General features: G+C 26.7%; 5 protein-coding genes across 9 annotated transcripts; 2 read left to right on the top strand and 3 right to left on the bottom strand.

The window, feature by feature from the left end:
• Nucleotides 1–619: 619 nt before the first annotated feature.
• Nucleotides 620–1,877, top strand: LOC109595555 (uncharacterized). The gene is made up of 7 exons (XM_020010936.2): nucleotides 620–748; nucleotides 828–995; nucleotides 1,044–1,082; nucleotides 1,137–1,266; nucleotides 1,338–1,397; nucleotides 1,490–1,581; nucleotides 1,725–1,877. Exons 1-7 carry the CDS (start codon nucleotides 701–703, stop codon nucleotides 1,746–1,748), a joined length of 561 nt encoding a protein of 186 aa, XP_019866495.1. The 5' UTR covers nucleotides 620–700; the 3' UTR covers nucleotides 1,749–1,877.
• Nucleotides 1,878–2,041: 164 nt separating this feature from the next.
• On the bottom strand, nucleotides 2,042–3,504 carry LOC109595556 (40S ribosomal protein S24). 3 transcript variants are annotated; one of them, XM_020010938.2, is made up of 5 exons: nucleotides 3,385–3,504; nucleotides 2,847–2,993; nucleotides 2,544–2,789; nucleotides 2,444–2,469; nucleotides 2,042–2,153 (listed from the first exon to the last, which is right to left on the bottom strand). In XM_020010938.2, exons 1-4 carry the CDS (start codon nucleotides 3,385–3,387, stop codon nucleotides 2,458–2,460), a joined length of 408 nt encoding a protein of 135 aa, XP_019866497.1. In that variant the 5' UTR covers nucleotides 3,388–3,504; the 3' UTR covers nucleotides 2,042–2,153; nucleotides 2,444–2,457. The 3 variants fall into 3 exon arrangements, with proteins under 3 accessions (XP_019866497.1, XP_019866498.1, XP_019866499.1); XM_020010939.2 differs by lacking the exon at nucleotides 3,385–3,504 and adding an exon at nucleotides 3,218–3,237; XM_020010940.2 differs by lacking the exon at nucleotides 2,444–2,469 and having other exon boundaries at nucleotides 3,385–3,503.
• Nucleotides 3,505–4,997: 1,493 nt separating this feature from the next.
• Nucleotides 4,998–11,961, top strand: LOC109595557 (UPF0488 protein CG14286). Of its 2 annotated transcripts, none has more exons than XM_049963895.1 (4): nucleotides 4,998–5,058; nucleotides 11,173–11,424; nucleotides 11,476–11,610; nucleotides 11,661–11,961. In XM_049963895.1, the coding sequence occupies exons 1-4, from the start codon at nucleotides 5,001–5,003 to the stop codon at nucleotides 11,912–11,914; spliced, it is 699 nt and encodes a 232-aa protein (XP_049819852.1). In that variant the 5' UTR covers nucleotides 4,998–5,000; the 3' UTR covers nucleotides 11,915–11,961. The 2 variants fall into 2 exon arrangements, with proteins under 2 accessions (XP_049819852.1, XP_019866500.1); XM_020010941.2 differs by lacking the exon at nucleotides 4,998–5,058 and adding an exon at nucleotides 5,059–5,149.
• LOC109595512 (caspase-1) lies at nucleotides 5,291–9,970 on the bottom strand. The gene is made up of 6 exons (XM_020010884.2): nucleotides 9,739–9,970; nucleotides 9,434–9,684; nucleotides 7,272–7,421; nucleotides 7,033–7,188; nucleotides 6,742–6,976; nucleotides 5,291–5,602 (listed from the first exon to the last, which is right to left on the bottom strand). Exons 1-6 carry the CDS (start codon nucleotides 9,858–9,860, stop codon nucleotides 5,506–5,508), a joined length of 1,011 nt encoding a protein of 336 aa, XP_019866443.2. The 5' UTR covers nucleotides 9,861–9,970; the 3' UTR covers nucleotides 5,291–5,505.
• Nucleotides 11,962–12,194: 233 nt separating the features above from the next.
• On the bottom strand, nucleotides 12,195–14,494 carry LOC126264727 (caspase-1-like). Of its 2 annotated transcripts, none has more exons than XM_049963893.1 (5): nucleotides 14,134–14,494; nucleotides 13,277–13,521; nucleotides 13,063–13,212; nucleotides 12,566–12,769; nucleotides 12,195–12,449 (listed from the first exon to the last, which is right to left on the bottom strand). In XM_049963893.1, the coding sequence occupies exons 1-5, from the start codon at nucleotides 14,259–14,261 to the stop codon at nucleotides 12,196–12,198; spliced, it is 981 nt and encodes a 326-aa protein (XP_049819850.1). In that variant the 5' UTR covers nucleotides 14,262–14,494; the 3' UTR covers nucleotide 12,195. The 2 variants fall into 2 exon arrangements, with proteins under 2 accessions (XP_049819850.1, XP_049819851.1); XM_049963894.1 differs by having other exon boundaries at nucleotides 14,164–14,492.
• Nucleotides 14,495–15,645: the final 1,151 nt, after the last annotated feature.

Genomic DNA, 15,645 nt, shown 5'->3' with positions numbered 1-15,645 from the left:
CAAAAACAAAATATATACTTAATTTCCAGCAATTATTAATCTTTGATGTTATTTCTATTGTTACGTTTATTATTACAATAAAGAGGTTGTTTAAGGATTCCGTTTGTATCATTAATATATAAAAATAATTATTTTACAAATAATAACCACGCGACTAATATGGGTAAAAATTAATATTATTAACATAGATTTGAATCTAAATAAATATATTTTATATACTTAAAACATAATGTAGTTATAATCAAATTAAAATTATTGAAATTAATATTAAAAAATAATTTAATTAAATAAAAAAATTTTGAACTTACTACAAATTATTATTATTATTATTATTTTGGCTGATTAATTTAATTTTGCTACATATAATAGTTAATATAATTGTATCCAAAAACTATTAATTAAATGTAATCACAAACAAGCTCTATTGTTACTTTAACCGTTAATTCAAACAAAACGTTTGATTAAAAATCGATTAATTATAAACAATTGGCAGTCCACACCGGATGAATAAACCAAAATCATTTATAAGCTATTGTTAGGATGTTATTTAGGAACATCGATAATTTTCTATCATGTCCTAGAATTAAAACTGTGAAGGACATGTTTTCATATAAACTATGCTTAAAACAAAGTTAATAATACATTCTCATTTGTCATTTTGTATTTTAACACGGTTCTCGTCAAAACTTAAGTGACGATTATGAAGTATACACTTTTAATTTGTTTTTATTTTGGTATAAACCAAACTGTAAGTACAATATTATTTTAATTTTTCATAAAAAATGTTCTTATTAAATCGATTATGAATTAAATATTTACATACATAGTTCGCTGAGGAATGCAGCAGACCAAACAATTTAAAAAGCAAGGAAGAGTATTGTTGGAAGGCCGAAGTAGAATTGGTCGAAAGAATTCAACAAACATCAAAAAGTGTCTTAAATTTTGCCAAAAAGAAACTTGGAATGGAGGTGGAAGAACAAAACGAACCACAAAAGGTATAATAACTAAAGATAAGATATTTTATTAAGTCAAATGAATTTTAGTGCAGCTATTATCAGTGTCAATTAAGTCAACTTCAGTTGGTAAGTTGGATCTTCTAACCTTAATTGAATGATGAATAACTATGGAATTTTCAGATCAATCAAAAAGGATTTCCCATCATGGATAACTTTGAGAAATGGATAGCAAATGAAGTGGTCTATGAACAGGCAAAACAGCTCTTAAATCAGTTAAATAAATGTAACGATGCTTTGTCAAAAGCTACAGGTACATCATTATTATTTAAGATGTTATTTTAGTCATTAAAATTGAATACAAATATTTCCGTTTACTTTTAGCTACAGATACACAATTCAATGGTGATTTTATTAATTTATCGGTCAACAACCAGACGGAGGGTAAAAATTTTATTTAATACAAACCTTTATAATTTTGCTTTGGCATTTCTTCATCTGAATTTATCCTGATTGTTTAATATTAATAATTCTAGCGGATATGACTCCTGAAAGTACTACACAGAAAGCACAGTCAGATTGTGAATTAGCTGCTGAATTCGTTAAATGTCTCTCTCATCTACCTGGAGTAAGTAATTTAATGTTGTAGTGTAAATGATGTCAAATTAAAAATATTATGATAAATACTAGAAAAAACTAGATTAATGATCTGTTTTAAATTTTGTTCATCTGAAACATTATACATACATTCTAATAAATTTCTATTTTCAGTGTCCAGTTTTTCTATATCCATAACTGCTAGGAATACCCTGTTTTAGGTGGTAGTCTTTTAACATTTTAGTTTAGTTTTGCTATATGTATGTTTAATCATAAAAGCAATATGTAATTGCAAGACTTTTTTATAAAATTACTTTTTAACTAAAAGATTGTATAATAACTTACTTATACTCCTAATTTAGAATTTAGTGCTTAATAAATATTTTCCTATTCAAACTTATTTGTTATAGTTTTACACCAGAATAAAACGGTATTATGTTTTTATAACTTAAATATATTTTATGGAAAGGTATGTTAATTACATAAAAAAATTTGCACTTCAAAGATGTTTATTGCATCACACATATATAAGAAACACTTCCAGTCCATAAATATACATGCAACACAATGAAGTGCATGTCCTGGATAAATGTACCCATTTTACTGAAAAGAGAAAAAATATAAATTAGTATGAGTGAATACATTTAATATAATAAATAATTCAAGAACCACAAATTACAAAACACATAAATTATAAAGCAATCAAAATGAGATTAAATATAGTTATGCATAAAGTTGAGATAATAAACTGTTTTAGTAAAAACGACAGACAGAACAGAATACATCCTTAGTCACACTTAACTCAAATTACTCTAAATGTTGACTATTATATTTTAGCTATTTTAAAACATTAGTACTGCATATAGCATAAACAAAACTGTTACACTATATACCTGATAAAATTAACTTATTTTCCTCCCTGCAAATCACCAATAATATGTAATAAAACCTTCTTTTTGTGGCTCAAGTATTTGAAAATAAAAGGACACCTACCTTCTTGGCAGCAGCACCCACTTTACTCTTCTTCGTACCACGGACCTTCTTCATCCTGTTCTTCCTTTCCTTACGCTGTTTACGCGTCTGTTGTTTCTTTTCATAGAGACCGTGGCGGGCGAGTCTGTGTTTAGGTTCGAATTTCTTGGCAAAGTCTAATGTGTCATAGATCAAGGCAAAGCCAGTTGATTTACCACCACCAAAGTTTGTACGGAAACCAAATACAAATACTACATCAGGTGTGACCTAAAAACAGAGCAAGTGTTAATAAATGTAATGAACGTTTTTGCATTTTATACTTACTTTGTACATTTTGGCTAATTTTTCCCTAATGTCTGTTTTCTTAACAGAGGGCTGTCCTGGATGCAAAACATCCACAACCATTTGTTTACGAGCCAACAATCTGTTGGTCATAAATTTGCGGGTGCGAATTGTAGCCGTTCCTTCAGTCTGTAAGGTAAAACATGTGTAAATATTGAAGAATTTCGGCGTTTTGAGGTTAAGTATTTAAACGTGGAAAATTGCATTAAAATCTTGTTTTTAACCGGACTAAAAAGTGAAGTAATAACATTTAAGACTAGACATATTAAACGAACTAATGTTACAAATCTGTAATGTGTAATAACGTTGCTTAATTTGAACGTCTGTAAAAACTTGTATTTCTGTCACTTTACCATGCTGATACAATCAAAATAAATGACACAAAAACTAAAAAATATCAACTAGAACCACTAAATTTCAACACAGTCCTTTTCGGAAAACACTTTACAAACGATTTTGATATTTTAATGCAGAAATTTCACTAAGATGATCAAGAAATTTTCGGATTTTATTTACGTACCATTTTGATAGGCAAATTCACTGCGCGAAAAGAACGCTCAGCCGGGTAAATAGGTAACAAGCAACCTCGTGTGTCTGCAATACCGATCGAGGAAAGGGCGGGAATTTAGAATTAATTCAAATTATAGATGGCTTAAATCTTATGTACACTAATTATATTAATATATCCACAACAAATTTTTGTTCAAATTATTATAATTAACCAGCATTTATAAATTAATTAATAACGCTAATATATATGTAAATTCGCCTGCTGTAAAATGAAGTATTCTTTATTCTTTTACGCTGAATTGAAAAATATTTTAAAGATAAAGATAGTTGTTGAGATACCGCCAAAAATATAAATTCTGTAAACAAAAATTTTAATATCTTTTTTGCATACCTTTTAAATACATATTTAATTGTGGCTAGCGAAACATTTCAAAATTTGAAAAATGGCTCGGACTATCAAGGATCTTGGCCACCCTTGCTCTAGAGTGTTTCAAAGTTTCTGTAGTGTATCTGAGATCCAAATTTTTATTACGAGAACGATGAATGCATTTTTTGCCATTTTATCATGTTCTATTAATCATGGATTCGTCACTTCAAATTATCCTTCGCCAAAATTCTGGAAGATAATTTTTGCGATATCAATGTATATCCTTACAGGTTTTGTTCATTACGTCGAGGTTTGATTGTTCTACCTAGAGGATATCGTTTACTGATTTTCCCAATTTATCTGACAATAAAAGAATTATATAATATAATATTCTCTTTTTGTATTTTTAATTGAATGTGTTTTTTTATATTTGTCAATATGCAAGTTTTTGGCGATATCAGCAAAATTTATCTTTCATTATCTTGGAGTTTCATGTTTTTATCTTTTCACTGAAAGTGAATTTATTTAATAAAATAATATAAACTATACTAAGAGTATTGTTAAATATAAAACGTAAATACATTTGAATATGCCATTTATTTCGCCAATCAAAAATATAATTAAAAAATATACTGTCTAGACAAAATTTGAATTAAATCCTTTTAATAAATATCTTACAAAATGTTTGATTTTAAATTTTGTGTTATTTCTTTGGCCATCACTGTATGCTGTAATGAACATTTTGTAACATGGATACCTCAAAAATAATAAACACTATCATTAATTTATTTTTTTCTTTTGTATTATATTTATCAGAAATTAATGGAAAAAAATATTTTATTTTTTCTCTTATTTTTTTTTTCTAAAAGTTTTAATTTCATCTGTTAACAATTATCTGACTTTCAATGATTATTCTAAAAACTGTAAGTGTACAGTTAAACCTTTATTAAATGCAAGTTTAAATAATAATTTTATATAAATGATAAAAAATTGTAGTGAAAATGATATGACTTCTTTTCATATAAAAAAAATTCATTAAAAATATATAAATCCATGTTTAAACAAATTAGTTTTTTATGTATAAATAAACATTTAAATGACCCCACATAACATGATGCAATCTTTAGACCCAGGTCGTTAATTAAAATTGCACATAAAAATGCACTTTTCAGCCTACTAACTGACCTTGCTGCCTTTAATTTGAAATTTCCTTTGAACCAGGAACATATTAGGAGACACTGTATTTAAAACGTTTAGCTATGTGCAATACAATGGCAGTGTCAATGTTACTCTCTATGCAAACTTTTCGAAATCTGTGTAATTTACCTTTTAACTTTCTTTATACGTTTTTCATAAATTTTGTGAGTGCACATATAATCAACTAGTGTTCATCATGATAAGTGTTAATGTAAGTATTAAAAATGAAAACTAAATTTCATCACATTGAAAGAAAATATACGCTTTCAAAAATAAATAAATAAAACAACTTTTATTAATTAATCATTTAATTCAATATATTTTATTTATATTTTCAAAAATAGTAACCTAATTACACTGAGCAAACAATATGAAATATATTTCTAGAAATACATTTACAAACATAATTTAAGCTAATTAAAAATACTGAATAAGATGATATAAAAAATGGCACATTAAAAATACCATATAGTGTATATATATAAATGTATATAAAAATATGCTTAAAAATATAGTGTAGAATCTACAAGGAAACACTTATTTATCTATTGAACTATAACTGTAAAATCAATTTTTCATTAGACTACCTTTACTACTAAAAAGGGCAGTGAATTTATTTTTGGGTTCTGTTTCTGGTGATAGAATATTACCCTCTGTATCCGATCTAAAAAATATTCAAAAATATTTTAAAATTTTCGCAGTGATCATGGTAATGTTAGTACTTATAATTTTCATCATCCCATCACCAAATCAACATAATAAACCCTGACCAATAAAACTAAATACGCAAAATATTGTATAGGCTAAATACTATGTATGTCTTCATTTTCCTTTAAAAAACGTTCGCTGTAACCCAGCAATAGTTTGTATATATACATTTTAGTTATCTCAAATATTTAACCAACTGATATAGAAACATTCTACAAATCGCATGCACAAATACAACCATTACAACCATCATATAATTTTGTGATTCATAAAATCCTATTGAAAGACACATGATTGGTGGACTTGATTCCTAAAACCCTATGAGGTCAATTTGGGTGCACAACTTACAACATACAATTAGTTTTATCACAGTTCTTGCACTTTTTGGTTTTATAAAGGCAAAATTTATTTGCAACAGACTTTTTTCTTTTTTAGCTAAATTTGGGAAACAGGATATAGAAGGAGTGAATCTAATAAGTTGTAGTTTTAAATTGACAGTAAATTGACTTCCGCAAACTTAAATCATAAAATTATCTATATATTTTAAAAATTTATGTCATTTATAGTGAGATCATATTTTTTTTAAATCGTATTAACTATGACATTTATCCTCTAATATTGAGATTTTATTGGTCAACAATAAATAGTGCATAATTTATGCATTACAATATTCTTAATCAAACTTTATAAGATATAATTTAATACTTGTAAATCGTAAACGTTTTTATAGGGTAAACACTTTAAAGAGCTAAGGTATTTTATCATTCACAAGCTCACAGGATATTAAAATATATACAGAATATATATTATGTATATATAAGTATAAAAAATTGATAGAAAAAAATGGACTAACATTATATAACATTAATAAAAAGAGTTCTACATTAAAATGGAACGATAAAAAATGCCTAAAATTTTAACTAAGTAGGTTTGAAATAACACAGCAACAGTTATTAACTAATAACCTCATAAAGTCCCAACATTATATTGCAATTTTCTGAGCACGTTCGCAAAAAAAAAATTGCTAATCTTTCAGAGTAAAATACTACTGGCAAAATAGAACACAAAAGTGTGCAGCGTATGTGTGTACTTTACCGAATTGACCTAAACTGGATCAGTCTAGTGAGCATACTAATGATGCAGGGGATTTGTTTCTGTTGATGCATGGCTCTGTGATCAGGTGTGTTGCTCTCGAAGTCTACGGCGACCTTTTGCGAGACAAACGTGAGAATTCTCAGTAAATCTTCCTTATCTGCTCTCGCCTTAAGTTCATTGCAGAGAGCTTGAATAAACCAGGAACCGTGTGTAGTGTTTCGCCAAGAAAAGTAACCTATTGGGAAAAAAATAATTAGTGAATATCAAACAACAAAACTGCACTTTACGAACCTTTCACTGTTGAAAACATCATCAGAAAATCGGCTTGCAAAGGCAATTTGTATGACTGATGGTAATCTCCGTCGGTTTCCGTAGATCTGATCATGTGAACACCACCATCCAACTTATCACCTTGGCAGGCCTGAATGAAGAATATCTTAGGTTTGCCTAAATAGTAAATTAAATCGATAATTATAAAGAGTTTTGAATAAAATATTAAAATATGAAAATTATCAAAATAAATTACATACCAGCTAAGGTTGGACATTTATCTCCAGTGAAATTAGACCATAAACTCTCAGGTTTATAGTAACTATCTCTTGCATAAATTACTCCCATTTCCCCATGAGACAATACGCACACTACTACACAGTCTCTTTTGGAATGATCCATTTTCGAAACTATAACATAAAAAAATTTCATATAACTTTATAATTAACAAAATTAATTAAGTATATGAATGATATACAACCAAGATAAATTGATTTCAAATACACACAATTAAATATTAGACTTACTTTCATGTTGAATTATTTTCATTCATTAATTGAAATTGAAACTAAGATAATTTGTCAATGTATCTTATAAAATGACACCTAAATTTTGTTTAAAAATCAAATTTAATTTCATCAAATCAAATCAAATTAGTATTGATTTGATATATCTCGCTCCTGTATTTATAAGTAAATTAATTGTTTTAATTTTGCTGATAAAAAGAAAAAAAGTCAAATTCAACAACTGTTTCATTAGTATTAAGATACAACGTTTTTAATCTTAATTTTACATTCTTATTTTATACAGATTATATCTAAATATTCAAAATCAAATATCAAATAATTGTACGTCATAAAGGGAGAGTTGCCATCTAATATTGGACATTTATCTATGTCCTTATATTGCATAAATTATTCCCATTTTTTCTTGAGATGATACGCACTCAATTACAGTTTCTTTTGAAATGGTCTATTTTCGGAACTATGACGTATGGAAGTGTTAAAAAAAATTACGTTTCTATATATAATAATTAACAAAATTGAATAATTAAAATTAATTTTAACTACTTTTTTAGATAGTACATATCTGATATGAAACCAAAATCAATCTATTTCAAATTCACAGAATAAAATATTAGATTATTGAAGACGAATTATTTTTACTAATTAAATGAGATTTAAACTAAGATAATTTGACAGTGTATCTCATAAAATTACATCTATATAATTACTGCAGGATTAAGTTAAAAATTTAACATTTTTGCCTAATCAAAACAGAAATATAATTTGTAGTATTTATATAAATATATTTTACAAATATTACGTATTTTAATTGATGTTTTATATAATCAAATTAGTATTGATTTAAATATCTTGCACCTATAATTATGTTATAAGTAAATTACTTGTTTTATTCTTACACTTAAAATGAAAATAAGTCTTGAAACTCCTTCATTAGTATTAATATACAACGTTTTTAATTTTGCGTCATAAAGGAACCTTTTGTGAGTGACCACCTAATATTGGACATTTATCTGCAGTAAAATTAGACTATAAACTTGTGGTAACCATTTCTTGCATAAATTATTCCCATTTTTCCCTCAGATAATACGCATCTTTTAGAATGGTCTGTTTTCAAAACTATAACGTATGAATGTGTTACTTTTTTATGTAACATTAGAATTAACAAAATGGTTTAATTAAAGTTATTTGTTAACCACTTTTACACACAGTACAAATCTGATGTGAAATCAAAATTAATCTATTTAAAATACATAGAACTAAATATTATATTTATTTTGATGCCTTAAAAGAATAAATGAAATTACAACCAACATAATTTGTCAATGCATCTTTAAATTTTTATTAACTGTATAATTATTGAAAATTCAAGAAATTCAAAAAAAAGGGTAATACTGTTTTTAACTGATATTTTTTATAATCAATTTAGCATTAATTCTTACATTACGTTCAGTTACAACTGCAATAAATATGACAATTTTTTCAATGGTTGCTGTATATTATAAGATTGTTATGGATTCGAAATATTAAATACTATTCATCAATACATCATGAAAATTTTAAACTGAAAAAAAAAACAAAACTGTAATACAATGAATAAAATAATCAGGACTAAAAAGTTGAATCCAATATTCCTATAATCTTGTTAATATTAGATTATATTGTCAGATAAATTTTCCCTTTTTATATATTTGAAATGTAATGTAAATATGAATGATTGATTATTTTCTAAACTGACAAATCAATAAGGAAGACCAGGACAATAAAAAACTGGGAACAAAGAGATAAGATAAGAATTGAGTATTGCTATTTTTATAAACATTTTGCGATAAAAATATATTTGTGAATATTTATTAAAATAAAATACATCTGCAAATAAGTAATTCAAAATAACTTACGTTGTTCTATGTTCTGCATAACATCTCCCTTTCTCAAATCCTTAAATTCATGAACATCAAAGTTGAGTTTAGTAAAGACTTCTTTTAAGTCAGTACTATCTTTGTTGGTTCCATTCCGTTTCTTCAACCCGTTAATTTCGAAATTTTCGTGGTTGAAAATGTACGCGATACTTTTTTGCGGATGATCCATTTTATAGTACAGAGCGTACTTTGGCACTGGCATTTTAGCAATTGCTTCCCCATATGAAGGGCTGTAATTAATAAAATATTAAGAAATTATTTAATACATAAAAAAATAAAAGTACCTGCCAGTTCCCTGTGCGTCTCCTTCATCTTCGTGTGTATGAGAGGTTCCGTTCGTTGGTTCCTGATCAACGACCTCAACGACATGACCATTGCGGCCAATTTCGTCCACACCTTTCTCCATCGTTTCGTAAACTGATCAACCTGCTTTGTTTCAAATTTCGAATGTGACACACCACTTGGCTATAACAGTGTTTACAAAATGCGCGAACGAGAGTAAAATGCTTTCGACAAAGCCACTATTTTGCCTCTTTGCAGCGCTGCCAGATCATTGCTGAGAATATCGGTTGAATCCTAGATTATTTACCGTATGTGATGTAAGGGGAAAATATGTTGTTTTTTTGTTCCGTATAAATTTGTTATATTAAAAAAAAAAAGAGAATACATCAAATTATTTTATTGTATATGGCATTAATATATAAAAAATAAATGTACAATAATAAAAAATAAGTCCTTATCCAAATTAAAATGATAATAACAAAGGATGAGAGACCAATACAAAATCATTTAACCAAATCTACAAGGATCAAAATTGTCACGTAAAATAACATGAAGTCTTGCTAATTTGTAATTTTTCTATCAAGAAAGTTCAAAAATAAAATTTAACCTGTCGTTTTTCTTTATCTTGGTATAAATGTTTAAATTTCATACCAGAAGCATAATATAGAAGAAAAATCATAAAAATTATAGCCCTACTGTAGATCTCTTTAAATGGAAAGTGTTTTGTTCTTATCGTTTTCATATGATTGACTTCGGAAAATACTTGTTTCATGTTGCTGAAGAACAAATGACGTTAAGAAAAATTAGCTAACAACTCAAAGCCACGGTACCATGGCCCCTTTTAATTTTTAAGCATAAACATTGTTGTGATTTTCATAAACAAATTAGATCTTTATGTATCGTTAAAAGTATGAAGAAAATCAGTATATTCCTATATCTATCGAAAAACCGGTAAATGTGGCAGCACTGCTCTTTTGTTCAAAAGTATTTGCCTCATTCTAATCACCTGTATCTTTATTTTGTATAATATTTAGAGTCCCGAATATTTTGAATACATTTTCCACATTTTTATTAAACAATTCATTAATAAAGATAAATGTATAAAAAAAAAATAATTTATAAAGAATTTTAGCACATTTTCGTTAAATATTTCATATTATCTGCATATTTCCTTACAAGTACAGTGGCGTACTTTCCCTGTGTTACAACAAGAATAAAAACAAATAAATTATTCTGTTGATTTTAAATTTTTAAGTATATAAATGACCGGGTAATTTTGCAAAATTGTTAAATATAATTATTATAACTTATTATTATTTATATATTTTTTCAAAACATTGTGGTTCCATAAACATATATTATGGATTTTGCTTATTTTTAACCTCAAAGTTGGAAATACTTTAACCTAAAATTTCGTTTGTATTTTTTTGTTTCAGCTGTTTACTGTGAGAAACATCATTTATATTATTCTATATCTATTCGATTTGAAAACTTTAAAATGCCACCCAAAGCAAGATTACACAGAGTAACAGGAAAACCTACGAAAATTCCACAAAAAAGTGTTGAACAACCTTCCACAAGTGTTGGATTATCTCCAGAGTTAGAACAGCAATTTGAAGTTGAATTATGTTGGTGCATACAGCAGCTGCAACTAGCCCTTAAGTCGGGAAAGCTAAATAATAAACAAGGTTTCTATTTCCAAATGAAACACACATATTGTTTACTAACTTTAATTTCAGTTCAAGATCACACAAAAACACTAAACACACTTATGAGTAATTCGACTCCCTTAGTCAAAAAGAGACAAGTTATGAGATTGTCATTTGGTGATTATCGGGCAAAAATGGCAGCAGAGGATAAGAAATTATCAAGAAGTAAGTAGAAGTGAACTGTTTGGAATAGTAAATAAATAATACTTTTGCAGATGCTACAAACATAAAAGTTGTGCCTGGTAACCCAAGTAAAAAATCAGTTTTTATTAAAAAATCTGCATTTTGCACTGGAAATAATTTTAAATTTAACTTTAATATTCCAAAAGACAATATTTCAGAAGAATTAGAAAGTATTAAGTTACAAGATGATGAAGTGGCCAAAGACAAAAATCAAGATGTCAAACCATGTTTTACTCCTTCTGATAATAGTTTTAGGTTTAATTTTGGTATTGAAAATGATACATAATTGTATTTTATATATTAATTAATAAATAATCATAAAACAAACAAGACTTTTTTATTTTAAACATATTTTAAAACTTAATTTACAAAACTAGTTTATTTGATATTGAAACAAAATAAATAAGTATATATATATATATATATATATATATATATACATATATATACAATATATATAAAAATATTTTCTATATGCTAAATGCTATATTGCTATAAAAATATATTCTACATAAATACAGTCATTAAAACGATCAAACAATGCGTACTAAGTATACGATATGCAATTTAGTTAACACAGCATTTATTTTCAATTTCATCACTTTCTTCAAATTTCAACAACTTTGTTAATTTACTAAAAAAACATGGTACTTGTTTTTTACCTGTTACAAGTCCCCTACTCTCATAATCATATGCAACGCGACAAATAACAATAGTCAAAATTGTTAGTAGGTCTTCTTTATACTTAAGTTCGTCCAAAATCTCGCAAAATGTTTGAATAAACCAGGAACCAGTGTCTGGAGAACGCCATGAATAATATCCTAAAAATTAAGTAATATATAATTTGATAATGTAGAATTTTAACAGAAGTAAATAATTCTGCTAAAGTTCTGCCGATTGGAGGTAAGTATAATAATGATCATAGGCTTCCACATACCTGGTGCTGTTGAATAAATCAGCAGTAGATCACTTTGGTCAGGTATTTCCATATGGGACATATCTTCTTTTGACAAGGGTTTTGTATCAATTTCAGATTCATTAAAATTGGAGTCAGTATAATTTGACTTTGTTTCAGTGAAATAAATCCCATGATCATATTTGGATCCCTGGCAAGCATTTATAATAAATATTACTGGTTTCCCTGAAATAATTTTAAAACATATGTTAAAAAAAATTTTCACAACTTTATAATTATGAAAATAAGTGAAATTACAATTACATTCCCTCCACTTTCTAAATGTGATCTAGCTTTAAAGAGGAGTTTCGAATAAGACGTAATACTCATGCTCAAATTGGCACATTCATCAATTTACAAAAGGATGTTAGTTAATAAATATTTATAAGAAATATTATGGAAATATTTCCTTAAGAATATTTATTAAATGTTATTATAATTGAGAATATTAAATGTTAAGAGCATATAATTATAATTACCTTTAAGAGTAGGATTTTTGAGCGGACAAAATTTCGACCATAGGCTTTTTGGATTATATGGCTGGTCATTTGCATAAACTATATTTGGATCTCCATGGGAAAGTATTACTACCACTACACAATCCTTGTCATCATAATTCTTTGAAGCAGCTAAAATTATAAACATAATTACATATAGGATAGGATGAATTTTAGCATGTATTATTATAATTACCACTTTTCACATGTTCTTGAATATACTTGTAATCCAAATCCCGAAATTCATCAACCTCAAAGTTTAGACTGAGTAATGTCTTTTTTATCCTCTCATTATCTTTGTGAGTACCATTCCTTTCTTTAAACTTTCCAGCTTTAAATTTATAATGATTGAAAATTAAAGCATGTCCTCGATATTGGTTGTTCATTTTATAATATTGATCCACCACATTATTATTTTGAACTGAATTTCTTGTTGTATTTCTGTATGCAAAAAACATATTATTTTTTTTAATAAATGCCTAATGATTTTACAAATATATTTATTGATTTATTGCTGTTGAATCTAACTTAAGTATATTTAAATAAATCTTTACTGAAGGGGCTGATTTAATAAACAGATCTAATAATAGGTATAATAGCGCATTTTATACACTGGGTGTATTTTTTCAAAGTTAGATAAATAGAGTAAATTGACATTAATAAATCAAGAATTGAATCAAGGTTAAGTTTATTTAAATATCGGAATTAAAAATAAACTGTGTTTATTTGACTACTTTTAAATGATAATGACTTTGTCTAAATAGTAAATGAATTTGTGTTAATGTATGAATATTTGGTTTGGATAGATTAAGATTAATAAGGTAAGAGTGATACATATACATTTAAGTAGTACCATGCAGACATAATATAGTATAAATTATAATTATATCGAAAAATATACTGAATAAAATAAAAATTGGGATTAATTTAATCTTTGTTAGTTAAGTAACTAATTTTGCTATTTCTAATAATCTAGTACTAGATGAAATGCACATTATACTTAATATATGTATATAATACTTAATATAATAATAATACTTAAATTAATATAACCTATACTGTCCAACTTGGCCAACTATGTACCTTAATTCTTCATCATCTTTGTAGTAATTTTCATCACTTTTAAGATAGATTTTCTGTGGTTTTCCGAAACAACCACCATCGACTTCGTCCACATCCATCGGGTACCTACGTAAGAAATTTCATCAGCTCCAGTTTGACACACCGTTCAAGTTGGGTACGAATTCACAAATAAACCAAACATATCGAAAATCCACGTGAATAACACATTTTATTCGTGTTAATGACCTTTGAAGGTTGCAAAAATCTCGAGATTGTAATGAATAAATCGTCCCACATAGAAATCAGTAATAAACATCAATAATTTATTGTACATAGAAGCTGTTTAATTATTTTAGAGTGTATCATAACAAACTAATAGCAGTAATATTTATTTTTTATGTAATTATCATTTGATTCAGTAATATAATAATAATTATTATTATGTATTATTAAGTAAATAAATACATCCGATTTTTTATACAACTGTAATACTTACACTGGTAAATATAGAGATAAAGTGTTATAAATACATACACACAAGCAAAACAAATGAGTCATACGATTTCTTATAAAATAGTACCAATTATTTTGTCTACAGATTTCATAATGTTCCTTAAAATATTTATTATGCAAATTAAAAATAAATAAAATAAACAACGGTTTTATAACTGTAAACCAATAAAATAAACTTTTTCACTATTTTTTTGTTTAAGTTGAATATCAGAGATTAGTTTAAGGATCTTCCTAATTCAAAATGTTAACCATCAATTTTAAGATTAAACAAATTAAAGTATTATTATATTCTCCTCTACTACAATCTGGTGGAAGAAAATAAAGAATATTTATTTATTTGTTATAAATATTACTTAATGTTTTCCCTAATCTGCTGCAAATCTCAACTAATCTAATTTACTGTAAGCATAATGATTATTATATTTACAGGTTTTTACTTCTCTTCAATGAAAAGTTAATTTAGAAAAGAAAAAGAAAAAAGTATGGATTATTTTATTAATATTCATAAAAAATTAACTCACTGCTCTGCTACTAATATGTAGATTAAATTGTGTTTAAATTTCCTCCGTGATTTGTCTTGATGTTTTGGGAGAATTTTTGAGGGAGAGCCTTTTTTAATTTTGTTTATCTTGGAATTGGTTTTCATAGACGTCCTGGCTTTCGTTGATTTTTAAAATCACATTTACTGCGGAATTTATACAAAACCTTCGAAACAGCACTCTGAGTAATATTTATTTAATGTTTTTGCCACGACACATTGAGTTCGTGTACTTTGATAAAGTTCAACTACTTTTTTCCTAAATTGAAGTGAAAAGTAAACGTGTTTAGGCATTTGTACGTTGAACCCAACCGGAAGTTTTAAGATTTTAAATACAACTGACAGCAAATAAAATAATATTTCATATATTTTTCCAAGTCAAAATAAAAAGACCTAAACCTAGTAAACCGGACGCTAAACACATACTAGCGAATTTGTGTAACATACAACAA

This window comes from Aethina tumida, chromosome 2 (genome assembly GCF_024364675.1).
Source record: "Aethina tumida isolate Nest 87 chromosome 2, icAetTumi1.1, whole genome shotgun sequence".
Taxonomy (NCBI): domain Eukaryota; kingdom Metazoa; phylum Arthropoda; class Insecta; order Coleoptera; family Nitidulidae; genus Aethina; species Aethina tumida.
Note: the sequence above shows the minus strand (reverse complement) of the source record. Positions and strands in the feature narration are given on the sequence as shown.

Coding starts and splice junctions, on each gene's coding strand:
- LOC126264727 (XM_049963893.1), bottom strand. CDS start 14,261: ATGGATGTGGACGAAGTCGATGGTGGTTGTTTCGGAAAACCACAGAAA. Junction 12,770..13,062: donor CAAAAATCCTACTCTTAAAG/GTAATTATAATT, acceptor AAATTATTTCAG/GGAAACCAGTAATATTTATT. Junction 12,450..12,565: donor GATTTATTCAACAGCACCAG/GTATGTGGAAGC, acceptor CTTAATTTTTAG/GATATTATTCATGGCGTTCT.
- LOC109595512 (XM_020010884.2), bottom strand. CDS start 9,860: ATGGAGAAAGGTGTGGACGAAATTGGCCGCAATGGTCATGTCGTTGAG. Junction 9,685..9,738: donor GACGCACAGGGAACTGGCAG/GTACTTTTATTT, acceptor TATTAATTACAG/CCCTTCATATGGGGAAGCAA. Junction 7,422..9,433: donor TATGCAGAACATAGAACAAC/GTAAGTTATTTT, acceptor TTTATGTTATAG/TTTCGAAAATGGATCATTCC.
- LOC109595557 (XM_049963895.1), top strand. CDS start 5,001: ATGTGCAATACAATGGCAGTGTCAATGTTACTCTCTATGCAAACTTTT. Junction 5,059..11,172: donor GCAAACTTTTCGAAATCTGT/GTAATTTACCTT, acceptor TTTTTGTTTCAG/CTGTTTACTGTGAGAAACAT. Junction 11,611..11,660: donor GGATAAGAAATTATCAAGAA/GTAAGTAGAAGT, acceptor ATACTTTTGCAG/ATGCTACAAACATAAAAGTT.
- LOC109595555 (XM_020010936.2), top strand. CDS start 701: ATGAAGTATACACTTTTAATTTGTTTTTATTTTGGTATAAACCAAACT. Junction 1,398..1,489: donor GGTCAACAACCAGACGGAGG/GTAAAAATTTTA, acceptor TAATAATTCTAG/CGGATATGACTCCTGAAAGT. Junction 1,582..1,724: donor GTCTCTCTCATCTACCTGGA/GTAAGTAATTTA, acceptor TTCTATTTTCAG/TGTCCAGTTTTTCTATATCC.
- LOC109595556 (XM_020010938.2), bottom strand. Junction 2,790..2,846: donor AATTAGCCAAAATGTACAAA/GTAAGTATAAAA, acceptor CTCTGTTTTTAG/GTCACACCTGATGTAGTATT.